At 42.7% G+C, this 17,108-nt stretch overlaps 1 protein-coding gene across 2 annotated transcripts; it reads left to right on the forward strand.

Annotated features, from left to right (window-relative positions):
- The first annotated feature begins 55 nt into the window (after window positions 1–55).
- Window positions 56–15,921, forward strand: LRRC42 (leucine rich repeat containing 42). Of its 2 annotated transcripts, none has more exons than XM_053248215.1 (8): window positions 56–451; window positions 1,583–2,061; window positions 2,196–2,327; window positions 4,456–4,574; window positions 8,580–8,668; window positions 8,863–8,976; window positions 10,073–10,157; window positions 15,599–15,921. In XM_053248215.1, the coding sequence occupies exons 2-8, from the start codon at window positions 1,598–1,600 to the stop codon at window positions 15,847–15,849; spliced, it is 1,254 nt and encodes a 417-aa protein (XP_053104190.1). In that variant the 5' UTR covers window positions 56–451; window positions 1,583–1,597; the 3' UTR covers window positions 15,850–15,921. The 2 variants fall into 2 exon arrangements, with proteins under 2 accessions (XP_053104190.1, XP_053104191.1); XM_053248216.1 differs by having other exon boundaries at window positions 56–303.
- The last annotated feature ends 1,187 nt before the right edge of the window (window positions 15,922–17,108 follow it).

A 17,108-nucleotide genomic window follows, 5' to 3' on the forward strand; every position in this document is an offset into this window, starting at 1 on the left:
CTCAGCTGTTGTTGGACTACAATTCCCATTATCCCCAATCGCAAATAAAATTGCTGCTGAGGATGATGGGAGTTGTAGTTCAAAACCAGCCTCGGGGCGGCAAGCCATGGACTAGCATCTCTGTCTTGAGAGTCTTCTTCTCCCCCACGAGGGCGTGTGACTTTGCACGGATTAGTGGCATCGCGCAGTCGCCGCTTAGTCGCCGGGAGTGCTTGAGACTGCGACGCAGCCGGTTCCCTGCTCGCCCAAAGGACTGAAGGGCGGGAGTCGGACTCCGCTTCCTTCTGTCGTCTGCTTTAGGCGGTGTGTGGTTGGTCTCTTTCTTTTGCTGGGGTTGTTGAGTCACTGAAAGATTTGGCGGCACCAAACAGGTTTACGGGTTATGCAGAAGGACGAGGCAGACCAGGCAGCAGCGTTGGGAGAATTCTGGATTGTATTCTTCACACGACAGGTTGGGCTAAGTGTCATTCTTATTTTTAATGCTATCCCACTTTGGTTTTTAAAGACAAGCAAAACTTCCTCCATGAAGAACATCTCGGACGGAGGAAGGTTGAGCGCCCTCTTACTGATGTCCTCGCTTATTACGTGCATTTTTTAAAAACTTGGAAACATTCAAAACGATTCCATTTCTCCCCGATCTCCACCCCCAATTAACCTGCAGTCTAAAGTAATGCAGTCCCAAATTGTACCACTTTATTCTGCATAATGTATAGACTGGCTCTCAGTAAGCTCCCAGGCTCAAAGTCTGGATTTCTTCCTTCCATCCGGTTGTGGGTAGCAGGGTTGGGATTGTCTCTTGAGAGAGTCTTCCTCAGTGGTAGACAACTTGCTTTGCATGCAGCAGTTCCCAAATTCAGACCTTGGTATCTCCGGTTGAAGTTTCTCAGTTTGCAGGGCTGAAAAAGATCTTCCCAGATTTGAGACCTGGGAGTGTCAGTGATTGATCCTGACTAAACTTACTAGATGCAGGAAGTCCTATTGAAATTTAGAACTCCTTTGGACTGCTTCCTGAGTAGTGCCATTTAATAAATTAGGCTGGATGTTAGCTGATGTCGATCAGAATAGTCAGGATACTGAGGGGAAAGGACCAGGGGTCTGAGTTCAGTAGTCTAAGTCAATTTTATATGTTCATAAAGGGATACAGTCCTTCCTCCCCTCCTAATCTAAGGAGTTCAAATCAAAATTATTTATTGTTTAGCTACACACATAGCAGTAATAAATAATTATAAGCATCTATACAACCAATCAGGCAGAAAGCCAGGCTGTTTCCAATACCCACTCCAAATCTTATCTTACATGTGTAAACCACTGCCCAGTTTTTCAGAAGCGAAAGGTAAGCTCTTTCAGACATACACTTTGCTTCTCTTCAGCCATTGAGAGTTTGCTTCTATGTTTAATAGGGCATGTACAGTGTGGCACATAAAGATTAGGATGTATTTCCCAAATTGTATCCCCATTTGCTTTGTTTTATGTATTATTTATCTTATTTATCATATGTTTATAACGCCTGATATATAAATTTCTAGGTGGTGCTTGTTCTTTGTTGTTTTATGCTTTGCCTTGTTGTTTTTCCCCTCCCCAGGAATTTTAAAGAAAAATGTCATGCCATCTCCATGCAGAAAGCAATCCAGACATGGGACCTGTATATGTTCGTGAAAACGGGCAGCTATACAGGGTAAACCAAATTCCTGGTGTTAAAACCATCCATGCTCCAAAGCCAAGGCCTTCAAGACTGTTCTCCAAAGGATTCTCTGTTGAGCTTTGTATGAACAGGGAAAATGACAATGGACGGCCAGACCACTTCATCTTCACTTACACAAAGGAGGGAAATCTACGCTATTCTGCTAAATCTCTCTTCAGCCTAGTTCTGAGTTACATTGCTGACAATATTCATCACGTTGAATCATTGATTGACTTTCCTGAGCAGATTGCAGAAAAGCTTTTCTATGCTGCAGAAGCAAGACAGAAGTTTACAGAACCAAGAACGGGACTTGGAGCTTTGCAAAAATTTATTGATGCTTATGGAAGTTCAGTGCTTCAGACACTATGTTTGAAAAATAAGTAAGTTTGCACCACTTGTTTATATTAGGTTGGCATTCTTCCTGTTTTTACAAAGCTGGTTGATGACTTCTAGAAATAGAGTGTGCTAAGCAGATTGTAGAATCTTACTTTTTCCTTCCCTCCTTTTTTAACAGATATATAGTTATTTCTGAAAAACTTGAAGAAATTAAGTCTTTCCGGGATCTGACGTGCTTGGATTTGTCCTGTTGTAAACTTGGAGATGAGCATGAACTGATAGAACATCTCACCAGTGAGGCCCTGACTAGGTATCAGTTTATTGAGGGGGAAGTCACTCATTTTTCTACTTGTTTGTTTTGGTGCTCAGTAGCTCAGAGAACTGAGACAGCTGAAATAATCTTAATTTCAAATGCAGTGAGTCTGAAACCCAGAAAAATCTTATTCTAGGTAAACTACATCTCACAGCTGATTTGGTTTTTTAAAGCTATCCTCTGTTGACTGCAAAATTCCGCCTGCTTATGAAGTGCTCCTGAGCCTTGGATTGACCCTCACTCGAATGGGCCATACTGCATGTTGCACACAATGTCTGTATATCTATAGCCCCCTCAAGGCCTCTTTTTTGTTTTAAAAGCCACTTCAGGAACATGCCATTGAGAAGCAGCAGGAAGAAGCGCTTCACTCTTTCCTTGCCTGGCATTTCTCAGCTTCAGTAACCCCCTGCTAACTGAGCAAAAAGGCACCTTTAAAATTCGCAACTCTTAAATTTACCATGGAGAGAGCAACACTACCCAGCCCCAGCACAGCATTTTTCCAGTGTTTGTTCCTGGTGTTTGCTTTGTTTTTCTTTTTATATTGTGAGCCATTTTTGGAAAGGGTATGATCTTTATTTCTTTTCATGTAAACTTCTTTGTGAACTTCTTGTTGGAAAGTGGTCTATAAGTAGTCCTAATTTAATTCAAATGTCTGTTTTCAAGGCTTGGAGATTTAGGAAGCTTAGGGCTGAAATGTGTTCAGCTTGTACGTTCAGATATTGCTTCAAATGTGGGCAACCATATTTGAAGCAAAATTCATACATAAACTGCTAAAAACCTTTAAAAAATCCTATTCCTTTGCCTACTTATACCAGTTATTCACACACTGAACACAAGTATAGAGGAAATGATTTTATGCTGTTTTACAAAAGATTATTGCACTTTGGCATATCTTGAAGGAAAGCCAAATCAGTTTCAATGAAAAGCACGTCATATGCTCTTAAGAGTTCAAGGATCTGTACTGGTTTTGCTACAGTTGTAAGAGCATATAAGGTTTCAACCTCAAACTTAATGTTTAATCAGTTCCTAGTACCAGAGTTTCACAAATATGATCATCAAGTAACTAGTGGTGACCATAAATCTCTTTCTAGTGACTGCCTGCTGCTGGATTCCCAGCAACAACAACAAATATTTATATACCGCTTTTCAACAAAAGTTTCCAAAGTGGTTCACAAAGGAAAGACACCTGCCACCATGTTCTGTGTGCATTACAGAATGCTTAGCCTTACAGGAAGAGAAGGATCTCTCATTTCCTGTCTAGTGGGACAGACAGACTGTATACGTCCCCTGGACTATCTGGCATGTAGACAACTTACTGTATAGATGTCTTTCTTTCAGTTCCAGTTTGGTATTGGAGACTCCCCAGCAGTGTTCCTTCTTACAGGGATTCCCAGATGTTGTTGACTACAACTCCAATAATCCCCAAGCAAAAGCCATTGCAGCTGGGGATTCTGGGAGTTGTAGTCAACAACTGGGAATCCTTGTTAGAAGGAACACTGCTCCCCAGTTAATCTCTCTCATTGCTTCTCAGTGTCTCCAAAAATTGGTACAAAGTGGAAGATTGATGCAGTACCTTTGTTTGATCTTCTGTATGTGTCAGAGTATTTGCGACCAGAAAATTTGTGAACCTCCATGATGATGATCCGCTGTTCAACACATATAATTTTTTTATTTACTTTTTGTTGGTGGGGGTGGCAAATGCTTTTCAGCAGTTAAAATATGTATTATGATGTGCTCATTATTTGATAAGGCTTTCAGAATTGTAGCTATATAATAAATCTACACCAACAATGTCATAACTACTGTTTGTACTTCATATGGCATTCTGGATTTTTAATGTTTGTTTTGCAATGTAGATATAAAATGCTAAATTGTTATGATACCTTAATTAGATGTCAGTCTGTCTTGTTAATAAATTATATACAGCTTTCATGCTGTTTTATTTTAAGGTGTTTCACTCCCATTGGAAAATCCAGCTGTACTTATACATTTCCAGACTTCTTGCAAAACTAAAAAAGGGACCATTAAGTACTTGTGTGACTGATGGCTGGTAGAAAGAAACTATTTATATAAAGATCTGGGATTATTTTTTTTCTCAAAACTGGAACTTTTACATTTATCCTAGTCTGACTCAGCTCATTCTGAAAGATAACTGCTTATCTGATGCTGGTCTTCGAAAAATGACAGCACCTGTTCGAGTGATGAAAAGGGGCCTTGAACATCTTTCCATGTTAGATTTGTCTAGTAAGTATGGCTTCGGGTTAGAAACAATATATATGCCTCCTACTCAACATTAAACCTAGCTGATATCAGATAAATGTAATATATCAAAATTAGCTGCTGTTGGCTATGTGTCACTAGTGAAAGAAAAGAGAGAAATCTGACTAGATTGCCATTTAATACAGTTGAATGAAATAGCCTGATATTATTCAAATGTGTTACATACTTTGCAACAAAACAAGCTCATTTTTATCGATCCATTCAGTATGGAAATCGGACATTATTCATTCATTTATTTATTTCATTTATAAACAGCCTAACACCTAGATCTCAAGCCAGTGATTTTTTTAAAGGCAGCCAGAGATGGAGATGCTCCCTTATACTGAAAGGGAGCACATTCCAAAACCCTGGGCGGCCACAGAGAAGGTTCAGTCCTGCATCACCACCAAATGAGCCGATGGCAGCTGTAACTGCACCTCCTCATGTGATCTCAGTAAGCAGCAGGGTTCATGACAAAGAAGGTGCTCTCTTAAGTACCCTGGACCCAAGCCATTATATGGTGTGATCCTCAATGCTATGTGATATACATTTGTTATCTATTTGTTCCAGGAGCAATTCAAGATGACAGTTATTCCTTTTAAACACTAAATAGTTTGAGACTGGAATGGTATCTGAAGGACCACCTTCTCCCATAGGTGCCCTCCTATAAGCTCAGATCAGCATCTGAGACCCTGTTCCAGTGTCTGGGTACATTAGGAGCAAGGCTTTTTCAGTGCTGTCACTGACTTTGTGGCATTGCCACCTCTCAGAGGCCTGTAAAGACCCTACTCTCCATTCTTTTAGATGGGTGGTTAAGATGTGGCTTTTTCAAAGTGCTTTTGGTGGATGACTTTGATTGCTAGTATCTGGGGTCTTTATGCTGGGACTGTAGATTTGTCTGCTGTTTGATGTAATTTGAGTCCTCCCCACCCCTTCTTTGCATTTACTTTTTCTGTATGAATGTTACTGTATGATATTTGGACTGTCTCCTGGAAGAAAAGCTGGGATATAATATTTTAAAGCAAACAAATGAATCTTATACTAATTTATTAGGAAGTAAGTTCAATTGAACTTAGTAAGACTTCTAAGTAAACATGTTTAGAAGAGATGTGCAATTTGATTCACGTGCAAATAATTTGCACTGAATTGGAGTGATTTGCAGATTCGACCATGAATTGAATCACCCCTTAAATGAAGGGACTGATCTGAAGTCGGATCAATGCAAATTGATTTCAATGCAAATCGATTTGAGTGGCTATTTTGGCAGGCTTTCCCTCCTTGCTGGCGCTGGCTTCTGATTGGCTTGAAATCTCCTTGCTTCTTGGTTGGCTTGTCATTCAAATCAAGTGTTGGAATGGGCAACTGTGCACCCATTACTGGAGGTGGGAGGGGGACACTTTTGGAGGGAGTTTCAAAATGTATGCAAAGGGACTGGGAGGCAGAGAGAGAGCCCTAATGAAGAAGAGGATACATCAGGACAGGAGGAAGGTAGGTTTGATTTTGTGGTTTTCTTCTCTAAGCACCAAGTATAATACTGTGCTACCTATTGCTGCTATAACTGTTTTGCTGGATCTCCGATTGACAAAGGCAGAACTTGGGGGCCTACCTGGCTTCCTTGAATTGTGGTTTGATATGTTTGTGAGATGGTGTTATGGCAAGAAATGGACAGTGGGAGTTTGAATATCTTTCTCTCTCATATATAATTTCTTGGTGATTGCTGGAGATGAGCTCCATGTCTGGCCTTGAGAGTAACTTGTGCTGCACTCACTGCTCTGCAATCTGCATTACAAGGTATACTCACTCAGTTAAAATGTGGCTAAAGACGTTTCTGTAGTTGAGCTTATGGCTATGCTTGCTGGCTGCTATTATTATTATTATTATTAATTCGATTTCTATACCGCCCTTCCAAAAATGGCTCAGGGCGGAAGGTGCTCATGCTAAAGGTGCTCACACTAAAGGTGCTCATGTTCTGTGGCAAGTAATTAAGGAGTCATAATTGTGTGTGAGACGACAACTTGTGCCAGTGATGTTACTTCAGCACAGGAACTGTGGCTGGCAGTGGATTCTGGGTCAGTGATTATTTTGGGGCCATCTCTGGACTGTGCGTTTGGCAAAATGTGGTGTTCTGTGTTGGGAGGGACTGTGTATACTGCTTCTGTTCTGCAGTGTTGTTTTTCAAGGCTGGGTTGCAAAATTTGTGTACGGCACTCTGCTTGTTTTGCTCATAGGGAGCAATGGGGAACTCAAATCACCCCATTATTCCCCATGGATAGGTCCTAGGGACACTACCCCCAGGTAGTAAAAACAACAACCTAAACTTTGGGAAAGTTTAAACTTTTTAAAAAATTGCCCACTTGCCTGTTTCTTGTGTGGGTTGGGTGGTAGGTAGCCCTCATCATGCCCTACCACCCAACCCACTTTGGTGTCCCTAGGACCTACACATTGGGAACAATAGGGTGATTCGATTTCCCCATTATTCCCTATAGGCAAATCAAGACTTTTTTGGGTGAATTTTCAGTTAAATGAATTGAACCAGTTGGCAATGGCCAGCCAGTTTGATGAATCAATTCTAATTTTTGTGATTCAATGTCGAATCAGATCTTTTTAAAAACCAACAACAAAAACTGGTGCACATTCCTAGCATTTAATACTAGGCTATAAATTTATCAGTTTGTTACATATCTGAAAACCATTACTTTTACTTTATGGCATGGACCTTGGTCTACCATGATTTATAATTTGGGCCATTTATAAGCTGGGGTCCATATATTTTGTTTTGGCTTACTAGTCAATCCCATTAGTTGGTCTCCACCAACCTGCCCTTTTGCTGAGTCCTGTGTAGAGAATAAATTGGGGAGAGGAGGAATGATTTTTCTTCTTCCATATGGACTTACAGAACCTCGCTGCTGCCTTCTGTGAAAACCCTCCTCTCCCTTTCTCCCTTCATGCTGTCTGTGTAGGAAAGGATAGTTTCTTTCTTGTTACATTTGGATATTGTAGGAGGAAGTGGCGGCAGCAGTGAGGAACTGATGGTGTCTTCTGCAAAAGCCCGATTGTGGGTGAGAAAATGTCTTCTTTCAGATTCTATGTGGAGGAAAGCACAGGTTGGACCTTTGCAGAACATGCTAGCAGTGCCTCACTGCTGCTGTCTGCAAAAATTTAATGGGAAGGGAAAGAAATTAGCTTTGCTTTTCTTCCACATGAAATGAGGCAGAAAGGAGAAGTGGTTTTTCTCCCGCCCATTGTATTTTCCAGAATATGGCAGTAATATGCCGATAGTGCTTTCTGCAAAACCCAACTCACAGGAAAGGGCGCACTTCTTTCCTCCTCTCTTCTCTGTGGAGGGACACGGGAGGTAGTTTATCTCACTTTTGCCAATAAATAAAAATTAACAAAATTCTATAAGTGTTTCGCTTCTGGCAGGGGCAGCCCTTCCATCAGGCAAGGTGAGGTGGTTGACTCAGGCAGCAGATTATTGGGATGCCAGCGAGGCAGCAAGATCCCCACTTCTTGCAAGTGAGAGAAGGGGGAGAAGAGGGGGAGAAAGATGTGCATACAGGGAGAATAGCATTTGACACTCTGCCTCATGCATGCAGAAATCTTGAGCTGCCACTGGTAGCTGCAAAAACACAACAGGAAGTGAGGAAAAGCTCACTTCTCTGCCACTTCCTCCCACAAGCTCTTTGTGAGAAAAACAAGAGGTAGTCTCTATTCTGTCTGGCTCCCTGCCCCCCAAGTAGCAGCAAAGTACTGCTGGTACTTCTTGTAAAGGTACCAGGTCATAGGAGGAAAAACTGCCTTGCCTTTTCTCCAGAGAAGAGAGAGGTGGTTTTCCTCCATCACTTTCTTTCCTGTGAGCAGGGCTTTTGAAGAAAGCATGGCAGTTGCTAGTCTAGGAAGGGGTACTCTCCACTAGTGAGGAGACCAACTGCATTGTGGAACTCTGTCTTTAACCATTATATGTAATGTAATGTTCTTGATTTTCTTTAGGTAATCCAAAAATCACCAATATGGGAGTTGTATACCTTCTTTGCTTCAAAAAGCTGAAGTATTTGGATCTTTCTGGGACTGGCCTCAAGGTGAAAAGAAACTTCTACTCACCTAAGCATCTGAATACAGCATTTGGGGGATGAAAATGGAAGAAACGAATTCCTTATTTATTGGAATTTCAAGGAACAGAAAGGAAAGTCAAAATATTTTGATTTTCTGTGAAACTGGACCTTTGACCATGAGCTTTACTACAGAATCTGTTCTGGTTTTTCCTTTTCACTAGGACATGAAAGCAGCTGTTCATCGGATCCAGACACAAATAGGACTAGTTCACTCAGAAGTGCCTTTGAAAGAATTTGATCATAGCAGTTGTAAAACAGAGGGATGGGCAGAACAGGTGTGTTCTCGTTAACCCTATCAAGAACAGTTCCTTGTTTTTAGTCCTCATGTAGTAAAGTGTTGTGTATGAAGTGTTTGTTTCTAAGGGTTTTATATTCATTCATTCATTCATTCATTCATTCATTCGATTTCTATATCACCCTTGCTGGTCTACGACTGAAATAAAGTTTTACTTACTTACTATATCACCCTTCCAAAAATGGCTCAGGGCGGTTTACACAGAGAAATAATACATAAATACATGGCTTCGGAATTCAGGGGCCAAAGAATAGAGTTGCCATTAATGAAAGATTGAGTACTAGATATTTACTCACTCAAAACATTACATTTGGTTCAGATAGTGTAAAAGAAGAGGACTGCAATTGTGTTAGCTCTAAAATTGTTATCTAAACGTGAAGGATGGCATTGAAACCTTTTGAAAGAGCAGCACACTGTCAACAAAAGCTCCTTCTACCAATGGAAAGAGTTATAGTCGCACAAGGGGTTCTTCTGCAAGTGAGCAGAGCTTCCAGTGACAGAGCACCTCTCTGCCAAAAGGATACCAACCAATGGCTGGCACCCAGACTAAGTTATTCAGTGATTCTACTTGGGAATTATTCTAAAGGACTACTTGATTTCAATAGGACTTCCATCTTTTAGTCAAGACATAGCTAATGTGTTCAAATCGGCTATTGGTTGTAGCTGATTGAGAAAAAGCAACCTTATTTTTCTTTAAGGGGGAATTGTTGCAGTGAGACCCAAGGTATTGCAGCATCTGAGGCAAAGCGCCGAATGCTGCGCTTTGGCGTAAGAATGCAAATACTTCGAGTAGTACACCCACACACCGGACGCGCTGGTTATCAGAAGCATGTTTGACCATCTAATATGCTTCTGATCTAACTAGTGCTTCTGGAATGCAAGTGCACTACTTGAAGTATTTGCACTCTTACAATAAAAGTGCAAGACCAGTGGTTCTTCATTACAAGTTCACAGCACTGCAGGTAGATTGGAACCGCCTGTGTTATGCTGCATTGGATGTCAGCCAGCAGTGTATGCAAGTGTCTTTTCTACTAGCTTAGTGAATAAGTTCACTAACTTCTTAAACTTTTTTCCAGACAGTTTTGCAATGGGAGCATGCCATCCTAGAAGCAATTAAGCCAGAAGGAAGCCTGAAATCTAGAGCAGCAGCTCAACGTTTCTGTAAGTAACTGCAGGAAGACAGTAATATCTATGCCAAGACCTTATTAACAATTTCTGAAAAGAGGGTTAGGATAGGCTAACTTAAGGGCTTCGCTGGATCAGACTAAAGGTCCATTTAGTCCTGCTTCCTGTTGGAGGTCCAGCAGTGACTGCCCAGAAGCGGCACGTCTTGGCAAATAGCCCTTTCCCGCTGTTGTGTTTCAGCAACTGATACTCAATGACATGCTTCCTCTGAACCAGAAGGTAGCCATTATGAGTAGCAGAGGTAAATTTTGTTCATTGAAGCTATTTGGGCACAGCTGGAACCAGCAAGCAGTTTTCTTGGACCAAGGAACTCTAGAAGAGGCACATTCAAACTATTCCTTTGAAACGGAATAGTGGCTTGTGCCTTTGACAGTGGAAGCTAGTAGTTGAAAACCTTGAGAGAACAGTGGCACATCTGCATGCAGATAACTTTCCCCAGGCTCCTAAATAGCTGCTTTAGTACCTTGCCTGAAACCCAAACAAAGGTTGGAGTAGGACTACTACTTGTTCATATAGCCTATTTTAAAAGAAAAAGAAAAAGCAGCCACTTGTGTCCTTGTGTCCCCTTCTAATAATATTTGTGTTTACAGCTGAATGCAAACTAAGTTCTCAGTACTTAGTGAGGAGAGCTAGTTTTGTGGTAGCAAGCATGACTTGTCCCCTTAGCTGAGCAGGGTCTGCCCTGGTTGCATATGAATGGGAGACTTTATATGTGAGCACTGCAAGATATTCCCCTTAGGGGATGGAGCTGCTCTGGGAAGAGCAGAAGACTCCAAGTTCCCTTCCTGGCATCTCCAAGATGGGGCTGAGAAAGATTCCTGCCTGCACCCTTGGAGAAGTCGTTGCCAGTCTGTGTTGACAATACTGAGCTGGATGGACCTATGGTCTGACTCAGAATGTGGCAGCTTCCTATGTTCCTGTCTTCCTATGTGCCTGGAAGGTGGTCCTAGGGCATTGTGTTTTTTTAATTATTACTTTTGGCCAATCTGCCAGATATAACAATTGATTATTCTACTACCCCTTTATCCTCACAACAACCCTGTGAGGTGGCTCTCCACTGAGTTTCATAGCTGACTAGGGACTTGCCCCTCAGTTTCCCACACGGAGACCTAACATTTATTTCATCACACTACACTGGCCCTGAATTATCACAAAAAGCATGTATGATGTATATCATCCAATATACCCATAATATACCACACATGCTCTGTGGCAAATCATACAATGGAATTCCAAAGATGACATGACTATTTTTATCCTGCTCTTCTTTTGAGGAACTCAGGGCAACATTTTACCCTCACAGCTACTGAAAGTTAGTTTAGACTAAGAGATAATGAGGCTATTCACACACATGGAGGAAACCGGGCTAAGGAAGCCCAGCCCGGTTTCCCCTGCATGCGTGAACCACCAGGAGTCATGCGCCTCCTGGTGGTAAGGCTGCTTAATTGCTGCACACACACCCCATGAGCGAGTGCTCCACTAACCCCATTTAGTTGATTGTGAGTCACCATGGTGTGGCTCTGCACCATGGCAACTCGCGAGTAGACCCCCAACCGAGAGGCAACAGCAAGCCTCCCGGCTTCGGGGGTCTTCCCAGAATACCGAAGGATTAGATTGGATCATTTCAGTTTGTGACTCCTGAGGAACTGTACAAACTGCTTTGGACTGTGCGCCCTACAACCTGTTCTCTTGACCCTTGCCCAACTTGGCTTATCTTGTCTGATAATTATATCATCAGAGAGATTCTGGTAAATATTATAAATGCTTCTCTAAGGGAGGGCAGGATGCCTCCTTGTCTTAAAGAGGCTATTATTACACCACTTTTGAAGAAAGCTACACTGGATTCCTCAGACTTAGCTAATTGCAGACCTGTTCCTAATCTTCCATGGTTGGGCAAGGTGGTAGAGCAGATGGTGGCCTCGCAGCTCCAAGCAGTTTTGGATGATGCAGATTATCTAGACCCATTTCAAACTGGCTTTCGTGTGGGCTATGGGGTTGAGACTGCCTTGGTCGGCCTGATGCATGATCTCCATCTGGCTGTCGACAGAGGGAGTGTGACTCTGCTGATCCTTTTGGATCTCTCTGTGGCTTTCAATACCATCAACCATGGTATCCTTCTGGACCGCCTGTGGGAGGTGGGATTGGCACTGTTTTACAATGCTTCTGCTCCTACCTATCTGGCAGATTCCAGATGGTGTCGCTTGGAGACTGTTGTTCTGCTAAGCGAAAACTAAAGTGTGGAGTTCCACAAGGCTCCATACTGTCTCCAGTGCTCCATAACATCTACATGAAACTGCTGGGAGAGATCATCAGGAGGTTTGGTGCTGGGTGATGTCAATTTGCTGATGACACCCAGATCTACTTTTCTGTGCTGACCTCATCAAGAAATGACATATCTTCCCTAAATGCTTGCCTAGAGGCAGTAATGGGCTGGATGAGGGATAAACTGAAGTTGAATCCAAATAAGAGGGAGGTACTGACTGGGGGTGGGGGGAAGACCCGAGAGATGGTTTGGATCTGCCTGTTCTGGACAGGGTTATGCTCCTCCTGAAAGATCAGGTATGTAGCTTGGGAGTACTCCTGGACTCTCCCTGGTTTCTCAGGTTGAAGCGGTGGCCAGGAGCGCTTTTTATCAGTTTCGGCTGATACATCAACTATGTCCATTTCTAGAGGTGAATGACCTTAAAACAGTAGTACATATACTGGTAACCTCCAGGCTTAACTACTGTAATGCGCTCTATGTTGGGATGCCTTTGTACATAGTCTAGAAACTACAATTAGTACAGAATGCGGCAGTCAGATTGGTCTCTGGGACAACACGAAGGGACCACGTTCCTTTAAAAGAACTGCACTGGTTTTAAAAGAACTGCACTGGCTGCCATTATGTTTCCAGGTGAAATACAGAGTGCTGGTTATTACCTATGAAGACCTTAATGGCTTGGGTCCAGGCTATTTTAGAGAGCGCCTCCTTTGTCATAATCCCTGCCGCCTGTTCCGATTTTCTGGAGAGGTCCGGTTACGGTTGCCACTAGTTCGTTTGGTGGAGACCCAGGACTGGGCTTTCTCTGGCTGCCCCAGGACTTTGGAATATGCTCCCTGCTGAAATAAGAGCATCTCCTCTGTTTGTTTTTCAGGAAGACCCTCAAGAGACTCTTGTTTTTGAAAGCTTTTAATTAGAATGAATTTTAATAATTTTAAAAACTTGTTTTAATTAGTGGTGTGCACGGACCGGTCCGGGGCCATAGAAAAGGCCTTCGGACCAGTCCGGAATTCCGGTGGTTCGGCAGGGCGGGGGAGTGTTTCTTTAAGGGGGGGCGGTAGTACTTCCCCTCCGCCGCCGCTCTTCCCCCTCCGGCACTGGAGTTGCCAAAAACATTCTTGGGGTGGCAGAGTTCCTCCCTGCTGCCCCTGCCCTCGTCGTTGTCTGTAAGGGTTAAACGAGAAAGAGCTGGCGGCGCATGCGCTAGTCTCTGCCACTGGTGCGCGTGCGTGCCGCATACATCACGCGGTGCGCACGTGCTCCAGCGGCAGAGACGAGCGCGCACGCCGCCGGCTCTTTCTAGTTTAACCCTTACAGACAATGACGGGGGCAGGGGCAGCAGGGAGGAGCTCTGCCGCCCCAAGAACGTTTTTGGCAACTCCAGTGCCACAGGAGGAAAAGTGGCGGGAGGGGGGGGGGAAGTACTACCACCACCCCTTAAAGACACACTCCCCCCAGTGCCAGACCACGCTTCTGTGGTTCCGTGGACATCCCTAGTTTTAATAATTATTCTGTCTGTCATGTATTTTAATTTTGTGACTTAAACGTTTTAAATTTTGTACACCGCCTAGAGATGTACATATCAGGTGGTATTAAAATAAGTTTGGTAAATAAATAAAATACTGGCCTCTGTGACCACCCTCAGGGGTCTCCCCATGATGGAGCTGGTAGTCGTTTGGGCGGCCAATCTGGCTGCCCAGGGCTAGCCTGGTGATCGTCTGCGGGGAAAGCAGGCTTGACCCGCTCTCCCCGCAGAACCCTATTAGGCTCTACACACCGATCGTATGCAGAGCCTCAATGACTGGCCCAAGGTTACTCAGTGAACTTAATGGCTGAGTGAGGATTTGAACCTGGATTTCCTTCATCCTGTACCATTATGCTAATCACTACACCATGCTGGGATCTCTGATTGATTTAGATGCTGAAATAGGTTTTGAGGGACCTGAAAACATAGCGCAATCACCCAGTTATATCTCCTAGCTGATTGATTGATTAAGTGCCCTCAAGTGGGTGTTGACTCTTAGCGACCACATAGATAGATTCTTTCCAGGATGATCTGTCTTCAACTTAGCCTTTAAGGTCTCTCAGTGGTGCTTTCATTGCTGTTGTAATCAAGTCCATCCACCTTGCTGCTGGTCATCCTCCTCTTCTCTTTCCTTCCACTTTCCCCAGCATTATGGATTTCTCAAGGGAGCTGGATCTTCACATAATGTGTCCCAAGTATGATAGTTTAAGCCTGGTCATTTGTGCCTCGAGTGAAAATTCTGGATTGATTTGTTCTATGATCCATTTGTTTGTTTTCTTGGTTGGAGAGGAGAGCTGGTCTTGCGGTAGCAAGCATGACTTGTCTCCATAGCTAAGCAAGGTCTGCCCTGGTTGCATATGAATGGGAGACTTGATGTGTGAGCACTGCAAGATATTCCCCTCAGGGGATGAAGCCGCTTTGGGAAGAGCAGAAGGTTTCAAGTTCCCTCCCTGGCTTCTCCAAGATAGGGCTGAGAGAGCTTCCTGCCTGCAACCTTGGAGAAGCTGCTGCCAGTCTGTGAAGACAATACTGAGCTAGATAGACCAATGGTCTGACTCAGTATATGGAAGTTTCCTATTTTCCTATGTTGTCTGTGGTCTCCTCAGAAGCCTTCTCCAGCACCAAAGTTCAAAAGCGTCAATGCTTTTTCTGTCTTGCTTGTTCAAAGTCCAACTTTCACATCCATAGAATGTCACGGGGAAAACCATTGTCTCGATGATTCTAAACTTTGTAGGTGTAGACACGTCTCGGCATCTAAGGCCTTCATTGCTACCCTACCAAGTGCTAGCCTGCGGCATATTTCTTGACTGTTGGATCCTTTACTGTTGACAGTTGATCCTAAAAGGCAGAAGCTAGTACTCCTAGTACTAGACTGCTTAAACACAAATGCTTGTTATGTAATACTTTTGCTGTACAAGTACATGTAAAACTGCTCCTTCATAAAATTCATAGAATTATGCCATTAAACGGAAGAGTTGTAGCAGCAGTTTTCAATGCATACCCTCTTAAAAGTAATTTGTATATTTGTAAAATATCTCTGTAGAGCAAATTACTTCTGTTTAATACAAATTTAGTAATACAAAATTAAGTTGTTAATGCAACTGAGGTAATTTCATGGGATCTCTTTTGCAGATGGAAAAAGAGTCAGGACAGAAGAACCTTTCAAGCCCCCTCTAGGAGGGAGGAACAGAGCGACTCAGAACTTGCAGTTCTACAAGGAAAGAGTAAAAGTGTCTCATTTCTCCTCATTAAAAGGGAAAATTGAAATGAGTGAAGAATTTCAGGATAAAAGGGGAACTTCATTTGAGCACAAAGAAGAGAGCTTCACATCACAGCATTTTAGTCTCTCAGGAGAAGACTGGGACTTAATTAATTCCTATTGATTCAGATGGTAAAGTTACGATGAGTTGCATATAGTTAAACACTTAAACAATTATTAAAATTTGTTATAGAAACATGAAACTGTTTCCCTCTCTGGTGGGGAGGGGATCATGCCTCAAAGCAATGAGTTGCTTCACTTTAACACAGAAAATTTAACACAGAAAATTTCCTGTGACTTATCTCAAATATGAGAAGAAATGTTTTGTCCTGTCGCATTTTGAAGGGATGATTCACAGAACTGTATGTTCTGATTTCCAGTTGAATATGTGAAGGGCTTCCAGTGAAAAATTGTGCTTGAGGTGATGCATGTTTGATCTCTCTTGGCTGCTTTTATACATGCAAGTCACCACTGGGTGTTGTGTTCACCTTGTTCTGTATACTGTAGCCAAAGAGACATGGTGAGGCTTGGCCATAAAGGGATTTAGCAAAACAAATATAGGAACTGAGGAATTACATCTTGTTAAAGTTGATGACGCAAGTTATGCTTTTGGTGCTTGAAGAAAATCCACAATAGGATTCAAATCCTTTTTTAATAGACGTTTGCATTGAATTTGAAGACTTAGAGCTTCTTTAACACACCCATCAACTATATTTGATTTTGTGGTTTTGAAACAAAACTAATTTGGTCTTAGTTTACCCAACTGGAGGCTTTGGCTGCTTGGAACATGTTTAAGCATATAAATGCTGAAGCTACACAAATAACATTTGTCATTCTATCGTGAAACGTTTCATGCACAAACATAGGATTGTATCTCAAGGAGTGTGAGCATGCTTCTGCAGTGCAGCAGGGCTTGCTTACCCTCCCCCCTGCTGCTCCCACAGATAATCTGCTCCTAAGGGCTGGAAGAATGGATTTTATTTTATCATTTAAGAATGGATGCAGTTGGTACACCAGCTGAAACTGTGCAAAAGCTTTCTTGGCCACTGCTCCCATCTGAACATCGAAGAGCAAAGCTGGGTCCAGGGGTGGCTCCAGACTACAAACCTGATTCTCCAAAAGGAGTGCAATCCCATCCCAAACAGGCTCACACATCCCATCACTTGGGACTGAGCTTGTCTGGACTGAGTTTCAATGCCCTTTATGATCTATTACCGTTTTTACCTGAATCCAAGACTAGATTTCCCCCCAAGTGCTTTGATGTTAGAAATTGGGCAGTTGTCTTAAATTTGGTGTCCTTTCCTGTTCGGGTCAATACAGTAGAGATTTGAATCTAGTTTCATACATCCTAGTTTGACTTTCTATTACTTTTCTCCTCTGACA

This window comes from Hemicordylus capensis, chromosome 4 (assembly GCF_027244095.1).
Source record: "Hemicordylus capensis ecotype Gifberg chromosome 4, rHemCap1.1.pri, whole genome shotgun sequence".
Lineage (NCBI taxonomy): Eukaryota > Metazoa > Chordata > Lepidosauria > Squamata > Cordylidae > Hemicordylus > Hemicordylus capensis.